This window comes from Crassostrea angulata, chromosome 8 (genome assembly GCF_025612915.1).
Source record: "Crassostrea angulata isolate pt1a10 chromosome 8, ASM2561291v2, whole genome shotgun sequence".
NCBI lineage: Eukaryota > Metazoa > Mollusca > Bivalvia > Ostreida > Ostreidae > Magallana > Magallana angulata.
In genome coordinates, this window is record NC_069118.1 from 60,380,983 (window position 1) to 60,393,589 (window position 12,607).

Here is a 12,607-nt window from a genome sequence, read left to right on the forward strand (position 1 = left end):
GTTTCCCCAAAAATGCAACTGATCTTCAGACTCTAATAAATAAAGTTCTGACTGAATTACAGTTAAACCTTTTCGATGCCAGCCTACAGAGGAAGAGTTATCTCTCTTTGTATACCTACCAGAAGTAGGTCATTGAACAGAAAGACCTCTCGCTGCAGTTTTATCTTTTTTATTTGGATCGTGAACCTCAAACAATTGACATTAACACACTTATCGGCGATGGGGAAGAGCCAGTTGCTAATAAAAAAGAATCAAAATGTTTGAATTTATTTTAATTTTTTTTTACAAATATTTGACAAAGCACATCTTTATTTGTACAACACACATTTGTACACAATTATATATTATATATATAATAGCCACATCTCATTGATACATTTACTACAGCTTTGGACAAGAATTACCGATATAACTACATCTTTATTTGTGCTGCACACAATTATAGACAACAATAGACATCTACCCAGGGTACCAATGTATGCAGACAACAATTTTTGTATTTCTTTTTTTGTGTTTGTTACACACAACAGGAGACAACGTTCGCCTTAGAATTCACTTCATTTCTATATAAAAGCAGTAAATATTTATTAAAATTAAGACATTCGGTATAATGAAAGAAATAGTGCCTATTTGGGAGGGTAACTGTTGAAATTGACACCCCTCGAAAACCATTGTCAACCTCCGCTTCGCGTCGGTTGACAATGGTTGTCTCGGGGTGTTTATGTCAACAGTTACCCTCCCAAACAGGCAATTTTAACCCTTTAACTACTAGAGATTTAAGAATTTTTATTAAAAACTGACAACTAATTTTCAGGTCAATTTTTTTTTATGTTTTCTAGCTACTTTTACATAATATAACATATATATATATATTCTAAAAGGTAAAATGTTAAAGTATCAAATTATGCAAAGTTACCTGACGTCTCTGTTGCCATAGCAACTAAAGGCGTGCTTAAATAGAAACGAAGGCTTTTTTTCTCACTTGTGTCCATATAATATATTCAAATTGCAAAATAACTTTAACAAAGTTGGAAATTTTAATTATACCCTGTTTACACGAGTCAGTTTAGACTTTAACTAAGACAACTTCAATCTGGTACGTATGTAATACTTTAATTCGAACACCCCCCCCCCAAAAAAAAAAAAAAAATTAGGGAGTTACTTGTAAATCAACTGGTCCGCCTGTTTGTCTGTGCAATATCGTGTCTGGCCAATATCTTTCTTATCAAGAATCACTGGAAGTTCATACTTCACACAAATATTGTTATGACAAAAATATGTGACATGACCATTTACTCAAGGTCATTTGGTCATGATCAAGGTCACTGACAATATAAGTTCGTAATTTGTGTCAGGTGCATATCTTTACTATGGAAAATCACTAGAAGTTCATACTTCACATAGAGATTGTTATTACCAAAACTAGACTCTTGTTGCTATAGCAACAAAAAGGTCTTCCGTTCTTCATGAATAAATCTGTACAAAAGATCAATTTCTCTTGTAAACAGAAAATGGATATAATTTATACTGTAAAGGACTTCCCCAAAAATACAAAAACACAAAGACAATATGTCAATTTTTGAGTACTTTCTGTGACGACCGGAAGTTACGCCGGATCATACAACACATAGTAAACATACATTCATACATTGCCTTGTCTTTCCTTAAAGTTTGGATGTTCAAGTTTTTGTTAGTTATAATATCTCGTTGAGAAAAGGTTTTTGTGTCGGGACCGGAAACGAACGAACGGTGATTAAGAAATTGAAAATACGTATTTTAATACATTTACCTATGATACGTTATTGTTCATCACATTAAGTAAAATGTTGAAAAAATTTTAATGTAAAAAAAACCAACCTTTTATTGCTTGAACACTTCGAGTGAAAACCGGAAGTGACGTACGACCAAATGGAACCCGTTAAACATATGTTCATTCAAATGTCCATTATCCATACAAGTTTTGTGTCTTGATCTCTCACAGTTTCTGAAATCTTGGGGGTAGTTTTTTTTTTAAAAGAAGGCTACCTGAGATATTTGAGATGTCTCACCGGAAGTAGAACTTTTTTTTGTTTTTTTACCTTTTGGGATGACCTCTTGTATTTTTATAACTAAAATGTTACTTCCATGTTAAATAACCAACATGTTTTTAAAATATCAGAATTTGGTGTACTTCCTGTGACGACTGGAAGTTACGCCGGATAAAACAAAATAGTGTTAACACGTGTCCATACACAGGTCTATAATCCTACAAAGTTTGGTTGTTGAAGTCGTTACCGTTTTTGAGATCTCGTCGATATAAGTTTTTTTTGTCTCGGGACAGGAAACGGACAAACGGAAGTGTTTAATGAAATTTAAATTTGTATATCTTGTTTACTTTTCTGTTTTACATTATTATTCATCGAAGTAGCTAAAACTATCAAATATAAACAGTTTTACGCATAAACAGTTTGATTTGTTTGAACTCTTCCGCTGTGGACCGGAAGTGACGGAAGACAAAATGAAACTGTTCCAACACATCTTCAATCAAATGTCTATAATTCGTGAAAGTTTCGTGTCTTGGTAACGTACAGTACCTTAGAACTTGCGGGTACAAATTATGTTTTAAAAAAGCCTCCTGAGATAATTGAGATATCTCACCGGAAGTATAATTTTTTTGTTTATTTAACATTGTATAGATGTCATATGTAAGGATCTATACTAATATCTTTATTCTATGGAAAATAAATTAAATACGTAAAAACAAAAAAATTTGAAGAGCTTCCGGTGACGACCGGAAGTTACGACGAACAAAACAAAAATGTTTAAACACATCTACAACTATAGTTCTATCATCCCAAAAAAGTTTGGATGTTCAAGTCTTTACCATTTTTGAGATCTCGAGGTGACAAGCTTTTCGTCACGGGACAGGAAACGGACAAACGGAAATGAATTTAGAAAAAACCCAAATCACAAACTTCTAGATCTTTTTCATTTCAATCATCACTAAAAATTTTAGGAAAATCTATCCAGACATCTCTGAGATATTCACGATACAAAAAGGGGAAAAAAATAATAATAATAATAATAAGAAAGAAAGAAAGAAAAAACCTAACAATCACTATAAGGTCTTCCGTTGGAAACAGAAGACCTTAATAAGTGACATGACCCTTGACTGAAGGTCATTTCATACAAGTCAAGGTCACTGACAAAATAAGTTCAAAATTTGAGTCAGGGGCATATCTTTGTTATTGAGAATCACTAGTAGATTGTACTTTAGTACTTTGATTGAAACTTTGCATTGCATCTATACTGATTTTAAGAAATTTGAAATACGTGTAACTTTGGTTTTATGCTTCTCACATCGTGAACTTTCAATTAATTTCGCTTTAAGTTGCTTGGTTGAACTGTCTTCATGATATACTCATAATATTAATTTCTACATTCATACACAGGTCAATAATTTTTTTCAAGGGGGGGGGGGGGTCCGAAGGACAGAGGTGGGGGAGTCCAATGTCTATTTTTAATTTCAATTTTTTTAATAGTGATTGTTAGGTTTTTTCTTTCTTTCTTTCTTATTAAGGTCTTCCGTTTCCAACGGAAGACCTTATAGTGATTGTAATGTTTCTTATTATTATTATTCTTATTTTTTTCCCACGTTTTTCTCAGAGATGACTGGATAGATTTTCTTGAAATTTTCAGGAATAATAGGAAATGATAAAGTCTAGGAAGGAATTTTTTATTTTTTCAAAATTTATTTCTGGTCGTCCGTTTCCTGTCCCGCGACGAAAAAAGCTTGTCACCTCGATATCTCAAAAACGGTAAAGACTTGAACAACCAAACTTTGTGGGATGATAGACCTGTGTATGTAGATGTGTTTAAACTATTTTGTTTTGTTCGTCGTAACTTCCGGTCGTCACCGGAAGCACTTCAAAAATAGTAATTTTACGCATTTAATTCATTTTTCATAAATTAGTTATATAAGTATAAATCTATACATAGGTTATCTATGCGATGTTAAATCAACAAAAAAATTCTACTTCCGGTGAGATATCTCAATCATCTCAGGTAGCTCTTTTAATACAGATTTTGTACCCGCCAGATCTCAGAAACTATAAGTGATAAAGACACCAAACTTTAACAGATGATAGACATTTGATTGAAGATGTGTTTATTTGGTTTCATTTGCCTTCCGTCACTTCCGGTCCACACCGGAAGAGTTCAAACAAATCGAGCCGTTTATTAGTTTTACTGTTTCCCTTTGGCATTTTTAGTTTGATAAATGAAAAATAATGTACAAAAGGCAAGTATACAAGAAATATTTCATACAATTTACATTGAGCACTTCCGCATGTCCGTTTCCTGTCCCGAGACCAAAAACCTTATTTCGACGAGATCTAAAAAATGGTGACGACTTGAACAACCAAACGTTGTGGGATATTAGACCTCAGTATGAACATGTGTTAACACTATTTTGTTTTGTTCGGCGTAACTTCCGGTCGTCACCGGAAGTACTTCAAAATTTTTGGTATTTTTTCATATATTATTCATTTTATATAAAATGAAAATATCAGTATACAATCTTACATATGTCATCTATATAATGTTAAATTAGCAAATAAATTTTACTTCCGGTGAGATATCTCAAATATCTCTATGTAGCTTTCTTTTTTTACAAATTTGATGTCCGCGAGATTTTTGTCATTGTAAGTGATTGAGACACGAATCTCTCATGATTGATCGAAATTTGATTGGGGATGTGTTTAACGGATTAAATTTGGTCAACTGTCACTTCCGGTTCTTACTGGAAGGGTTCAGACAAATCCTGTTTTAACAAGTTTAACTGAGTTTCTTGGGTGTTTCATCTAGCCTGATAAACAGTGATGTTCGTTAAGCAAATGTACGAGAAAAACCATCTTTTGTTTTCATTTATCACTTCCGTTCGTCCGTTTCCGGTCCCGAGACAAAAAATATTGTTTCAAAGAGATCAGGGATGTGAACAACCAAACTTTAAGTAAGATTGACTTATGAATGTACAAATGGTTAACATTTTTGTTTAGCTCGGCGTTACTTCCGGTCGTCACAAAAATTACTTCAAAAATTGATTTTCTTTTTCATTCCGTTGTTTTTATTAGAAGTAACGTCTGGATATATCATTCACAATAATTATCATATCCACTTTTTTTCTATGTGAGAGAAGCAATGTCTTACAGTTGAATTGATACATGTATATTTAAACGGAAGACCTTTTTGTTGCTTTTGCAACAAGTGTCTAGTTATTATTATTATTATTTTTTTCCCCTTTTTCTCCCGTGAATTTCTCAGAGATGTCTTGATGGATTTTTATAAAATTTTCAGGAATGACAGAAAATAAAAAGATCTAGAGGTTTTTAATTAAAAATATTCTAAATTCACTTCCGGTCGTCCGTTTCCTGTCCCGCGACAAAAAGCTTGTCACCTCGAGATCTAAAAAACGGTAAAGACTTAAACATTCAAACTTTGTGGGATGATAGACCTATAGCTGTAAATGTGTTTAAACACTTTTGTTTTGTTCGTCATAACTTCCGGTCGTCACCGGAAGCACTTAAAAAATAATTTTTTTTACGCATCAATTTTTTTGTATATTAATAAATATATAAGAATAAATCTATACATAGGAAATCTCTGCGATGTAATATCAACAAAAAATTTCTACTTCCGGTGAGATATCTCAATTATCTCAGGTAGCTTTTTTAAAACACATTTTGTACCTGCGAGATCTCAGAAACTATAAGCGATCAAGACACGAAACTTTCATGGATGATAGACATTTGATTGAAGGTGTGTTTAACCGGTTTCATTTTGTCTTCCGTCACTTCCGGTCTATACTGGAAGAGTTAAAAAAATTGAGCTGTTTATCAGTTTAACTGTTTTCCTTTGATTTTTTTTAGTTAGATAAATGACAAATAATGTACAAAAGGCAAGTATACAAGAAATATTGAATACAATTTACATTGAACACTTCCGTTTGCCCGTTTCCTGTCCAGAGACCAAAAACCTGATTTCGACGAAATCTCAAAAACAGTAAAGACTTGAACAACCAAACTTTGTGGGATGATAGACCTTTATATGTACATGTTTTTAAACTATTTTGTTGTGTTCGGCGTAACTTCCGGTCGTCACCGGAAGCACTACAAAAATTACGTTTTTTCTTTATTTATTTCTTTTACATGGAATGAATATATCAGTATACAATCTTAGATGTGTCATCTTTATAATGTTAAATTTTCAAATAAGTGTTACTTCCGGTGAGATATCTCAAATATCTCTATGTAGCTTTTCTTTTTACAAATTTGATGCCCGCAAGATTTTTGTCACTGTAAGTGATTGAGACACAAAGCTTTCATGAATGATAGACATTTGATTGATGATATGTTTAGTGGGTTTTATTTGATCAACTGTCACTTCCGGTTTTCACCGGAAGAATTCAAATAAATCATATTTTTAACAAGTTTAACTAAATTTCTTGGGTGTTTCATGTAGCCTGATAAACAGTGATGTACGCTTAGCAAATGTACGAAAAATACCAGCTTTTTTTTTTATTAATCACTTCCGTTCGTTCCGTTTCCCGTGTCCAGACAAAAACTATTGTTTCAAAGAGATTTCAGACTTGGCAGAAATGTTAACAACCAAACTTTGAGGAAAGATTGACTGATGATTGTACAAATTTTTGTTTAGTTCGGCATTACTTCCGGTCGTCACAGAGAGTACTTCAAAAATTGATTTCTTTTTCAATCTCGTTGTTTTACATGGAAGTAACGTCTGGATATATCATTCACAATGATTTTCATATCAACTATTTTCTCTATGTGAGAGAAGCAATGTCTACGGTTTAATTGATTCATGTATATCAAAACGGAAGACCTTTTTGTTGCTTTTGCAACAAGAGTCTAGTTCTTTATCTTATTTATATCAACGACCTTATTCCAGCGTTACAATCTGGTAGCCCAAATATTGTAACACAACGGCACAGTAAACGTATACTGTCGCAACAACTTTTGTAAAACAGACCGTTTTCCCTGTCACAACTTGCAAGCAAATCATTGTTTGCACAACAGACTTTACAAAACACATGGTTGCCCTAAAACCACAGTTTAAACTACACAGTGTCGCTCTAACACACCACGCCGTTGTAACAGGCGCACGACGTTTGTGTAGCGTTTCGTTGGTGTTTTGGTGAAGTTCTGTTAATGCGACGACACATTTTACGCGACGGTAAACGCGTTTTATAGAGATGAACCCGATCCGGGTATCTACCAAGATGTATTGAGTGTACTAACTGTTCTTTCTTCCTTTTGGACTCATTCTTAAAATGAGATTGTTTGATATGAAAATGATAGATTTTGTTTTCTCTATACTTGCATCGACAGATTTTGTCTGAGTCTAGTAGGATATTGGTGAATTATAAACATGATTCAGGGATAAATCTGAAAACTTGATAAATTGACTTTTTTCTATGGATAAACGCTTAGACATTATCAACGTAGCATGGATAATTTATAGAAATCATAAACACCAATATCATTAATCATATATTCAATGTACACATTGTTTAATTGGCATTAAAATATATTATTATAAATCATATACTAATATATAATGATAAATTAGCATTATTTATATAATTATATAAATTTATACTATCAATACATGTACCTACTTTTCCGCCTTGGTTATCCCTTGCTATTTGAAGTCGAAATTTAGATGCTTTTCATAATTACGTATTTCATAATTTGTTTTGTTTTTTCCAACATGTTACATCTATTAATTTACATTGATTGTATTTAGATATTAAACGTCCGGTTTGAGCGGTTGATTTTTCGGTATTCCAGATCAATTTTTTTTCTCTCTGTGTACATCCCGTTCTGTTTGTACAAGCGCAGGAGAGGAGTTCGATTGTGAAATTTGTTGGAGCGTTTTGTGTATCATAGAATACATGTGAAGAAAATAATCATCTCAAGGCAAGTTATACAGCCCGGCTAAATAGGGACACAGTGGGTTTACTATAGAGCCGGGCTAGAGGGGTCACTACAGTATTAATTTTTACTATATATTCTTACCAAAATTGCGCAAAATTTAGATACAGATTAAAAATTCAAAACAAACTTCTGGGAAAATCCTCTTGACATCTTTTAAAGCAACAGTTCATTTACAATCTAGTAGCAAAATTAACCCGTGTAACCAGCAAGGCAATATACTTTGTATACGTCGAAGTTACACATGTGCTTTAATATCAAGCCCGGGCCTTTTCACCTCCTCCGAAAACAACACGCATCAAAAATTCTAATGACCTCGCATCGGTACACAGCAAAATGTGCCACATACGTTTCACATACGTTAAACATGTGTGATACGTACGTGATCTCACGTACGTTTAACGTGATTTAAGTACCACGTGTGTTTAACATACGTTTTAAACCGTACGTGGTACATACGTTACACGTATGTTTAACACACGTTGTAGATACCTTACGTTTAACGTACGTGGTAAATACCATACGTTTCATATACGTGGATTATAACGTGCGTTTAACATATGTATATCTTTTATATGTATATTTAATGTGACTCGAATCTCATGTGTTTCTCATAACATGCAACATGTATGTATATATTCTATATATAAAAATATTCGAGTCCCATCTGTATACGTAACAGACACATGATCCAGGTCTTTGATTAAATGTCTTCAAATGTTTCTTTTGTCTTTCAGTTCAAGTTGTTAAAATCCCTGAACTCCCTGCTTTAGGCTCTTCAAATAACTATTTTACTTCCCCATCAATGGAACTACATGTAATCATGTGTCAAACCATCTGCTAATCTAAAATTACAATAAGAAGGAAAAACAAATTTTCACAATTTAAATTCTGATTTATTTTTCTTTACAGTAACACTAAACAGTCACTCTTCAGTGTTTCCAGAGTTTTCTGAAAATAAAAAAAAAACATGATTGCAAAATAATTTTTTTTTTATCATAATGTGTTAACACAATGTTATCTTTTTTATATAGTCCTAAGTATATGTATTGAGAATTCAAAAATGAGGCCACAAATCCTTATTTTTGTCATGAACAGTATTTGGCAACCTTACACAAGGTATTTCTCAAAACGAGGCTATTGTGACCTACTTATGACTGTTACATCCCTTTCCATATGATGAACCAGCTGACCAAGTTTGAAAGTCCTACACCATCCAGTTTGAAAGATATAGCACAGACTCTCTCTCTCTCTGTGAACTGCTTTTACATACTTCTTTAAATCCATCATTGCATATTGGTAATTAGAGCATAAACTTAACCAAGTAATATCAGTGGATCTAGACATAAGAGCTGCAGATGGATTATATAAAAAAGACAATACAAATATGGACAATGAAAATTGTCAAAGATCAAGGATGGTCCATCCTTTTTTCTGCAAGTTCTACATTTTTATATAAAAAAAAAATTCTTATCATATAATTTTTTTTTCAAATATTTTGCTTACTGATTGTTATAACTTACCAACAGAATTGTTGCATGCATCCTGTCCTGGGACAGGGTGCATTCATCGGCCTTGGAGTAGCTGTAAAAGATGTCATAGCACAGCTCTCCAAGGCCTTTACAAGGAATACTTTGTTTGTCTGCCAGAATCTATGTAAAAATAAATTTTAAAAAACATGCATATATTTTAGCACTTTTTTTCATATATCAAGATGTAACCAATTAATATTAACCTTTTTGTTGTAATTTAACCAGTAGATCATAAAAAAAGGAATCAGGAATAGAGCATATCTGATATGTTTGTATCTACCCCCTCTATACACAAATACACAGGGAATTTATGCACTTTTCCTTCCAGTGATCTTGAACTTGCCCAAATGACCTTTGTTTAGACTTACATTTTACTCTAAGGTAAGCTGCATACACAATTTTTGTGTGAAGAGACTGATTTTGATATTCCATCATAAGAAAGGTCTATGGATGGGACACAATTGCACTGACAGTGACCCATAGATAAACAGACGGACAAGGTAGTTCTTATATACACACTCCCTCTCCCTTCCCATAAAAAAGAACTTTGTAGGGGGTATAACTATTTGTCACATACAAGTATTATGGAGAGTTGGTTTTTTTTTTAAATTTTAATGCTAGAGAATTATACATACATTCACCTACTGTAAATCCTGAACAAATTTTTACACATACAGACTTTTTACAACTCATGTAAAATAAAGTGAACATGAAAAATTTGGACAACAGATAGCAGTCAAACACACATTTTTTATCAAATGATTACACACCTTTCTCCTAAATTGATTCCTGAGCTCCGTGAATTTGTGTTTTGAATGGGAGACCATTTCCTGGAATGCTGCAGGATTGGTTCTCATGTCGTCCATGGCCAGGCAAGTGTGAATTTCATTCTGAAATATTTACATTTATACATACATAAATTTATCACAGATTACATTAAGCGGGAAGCCCCAGAGAACAATCAACCTCCAGATTTTTTACCTTAAAGTCATCACTTTTGACTTCCAGCCATGGGCGACATGAGAACCTACTTCTTAAATATAGGTTGAACCTCCTCTAAAATACAAAGTCAATCAATGCATGTAAACACACATCCATGTGCATGAAACATAAAAATTATATAAAAAACTTTTATAAAGGCATATCAGCAAATGTATTTTAAGGTTTTGATATTGACAACAAATTAAATTTGAACCTTGCATGAAGCCGTGTTAATGTTGAATGCTTTGGCAGACGCAGGTGACTTGCCCCTCAGCTCTGCCACTTCTCTTCGCAAAAGGGCAACGTCACCTGTGAGCTTGTCCAATTTTCTAACTGCAAATATAATATGCTATATATGTACATATAATGAACAAAAATGGCATTTTTATCGAGTAACATGGCGTGTTTTAGCTTCAATTCTTAGCAATTTTTTTTTTATATATATATATAAAGACCTGTAGCCCTTTTCACAAAAAAACTTACGATTAATTTTTATCGTAAGTGAAAACTTAAGTTTTTGTTCATTTTCACAAAAAATCTTACATGAATCTTAAGTGTAAAATTTGTCGTAACTTTACAAGAGCTTATACCCTCTCTTAAGTGTAAAAATAAAAACTTAAGTGCAAATATTTTGTCGTAAGATTATTAATTGACAACAAAAATGGCTGCCTTTTTTCTCCTTTTTGAAAACGATCGAGCATTGCGACGAGAACGTGTTTTTCGGGACCGAATTAACCCGCTAGACAGATATACGGACGTAGATTTGGTTGCACGATACCGTTTTCCTCGGCGAGAAATTCTGCTCCTGACTGATTTGGTAAATGATACTGTTCAGCATCCAACCTCTAGATCATGTGCGATTCCTGTTTGCATCCAAGTAAGTTTATAATATAAACTTCTTTCTTTACCTCATTTTCATAGAGAGTTAACGGTTCGTAGTGAAATTATACTGGCACCTTTTTCGGTCCTCTGTAATTTCGCCCCATATGGCATTGAAAAGACAATTTTTGAGTATAATGAAACAGGCACCTGTCAGTATTGATCTATCATACCTTTATCAACTTCAATATTATTATCAATTTATCTCACTATTTAATAACCAAAAATATAAGAAAACAGAAGAGTTTAATACTTAAAATCATGCATCCAATATGGTTTATTATGATATTTAATCATTCTTGATTCTCATTACTCAGCTAAAAAAGATATATTCCAAACAAAGTAGGTTACACAGCCTTAAACTATCTATGTCAAATGATAGCCTATATTTTGATTATTCCACTTTTTTGGTAGTTGATTTCCAAGACCCCCCCCCCCCCCCCCCAAAAAAAAAAAGTTTGTGCTATGAAAAGTGTTTTACTAGAATAATTGGGGAATGGTGTGGGTGGTAGTTATCATTACTATTAAATTGATAAATATGTGTAAAAATGTTTAAGTTCTTTTTTTAGCCCTTCAATCAATTTTACTTTTAAAAGTCCTGAAGAACCCCTAATAAAAGTAATAAAAGAAAACCGAGCCTCAGAATTCTTTCATATTTTGGGAGATTCAGGATATCCCCTGAAGAAATGGTTGTTGACCCCAATCAATGAACCAAGAGGCACCAAAGAAGAAAATTACAATCAAGCCCACTGCTCAACCAGAAACACAGTGGAAAGGGCATTTGGGGTTCTTAAGTGCAGGTTCAGGTTTGTTCATTATTTTTTGTATATTAGGTTGAATTACAGTAATTTAGAATAAAATCCACTTCGGGATTCATCCTTGACATGTTAATTATAACTAATCCATGTGAACATAACTTATTTTCCTTTTTATTTTGAATAGATGCTTGCATAAAACTGGAGGAAGTCTGCAGTTCACTGCCCCAAAATGCATCAAAATGATCGAATGCTGCCTAAGACTACACAATATGGCCATCAATCGAAGACTCCTGCTTGAAGCTGCAGAAGATCCCATCCAGGTTCTGCACAACAATGCCGTGTACAGGGGAAATGGAAATGATGGTTTCAGGGTGAGACAGACCATTGCTCAGAGGTTTTGAGAACATTATCCATAATGTCATGCAATATTCCTTAAGTTGAAAATAGTACATATGTGAGTATTCTC

General features: G+C 33.2%; 1 protein-coding gene across 1 annotated transcript; it reads right to left on the reverse strand.

Moving 5' to 3' along the window:
• Window positions 1-9,252: 9,252 nt before the first annotated feature.
• LOC128161158 (uncharacterized) lies at window positions 9,253-11,417 on the reverse strand. The gene is made up of 6 exons (XM_052824386.1): window positions 11,413-11,417; window positions 11,095-11,099; window positions 10,719-10,837; window positions 10,505-10,579; window positions 10,294-10,413; window positions 9,253-9,643 (listed from the first exon to the last, which is right to left on the reverse strand). Exons 1-6 carry the CDS (start codon window positions 11,415-11,417, stop codon window positions 9,494-9,496), a joined length of 474 nt encoding a protein of 157 aa, XP_052680346.1. The 3' UTR covers window positions 9,253-9,493.
• Between the last annotated feature and the right edge of the window lie 1,190 nt (window positions 11,418-12,607).

Excerpts from the sequence above, each read along its gene's own strand:
- LOC128161158 (XM_052824386.1), bottom strand. Across the intron at positions 10,580-10,718 it reads TTAACACGGCTTCATGCAAG|AGGAGGTTCAACCTATATTT; the intron begins GTTCAAATTTAA and ends TTTGTATTTTAG. Across the intron at positions 10,414-10,504 it reads TCAAAAGTGATGACTTTAAG|AATGAAATTCACACTTGCCT; the intron begins GTAAAAAATCTG and ends TAAATATTTCAG.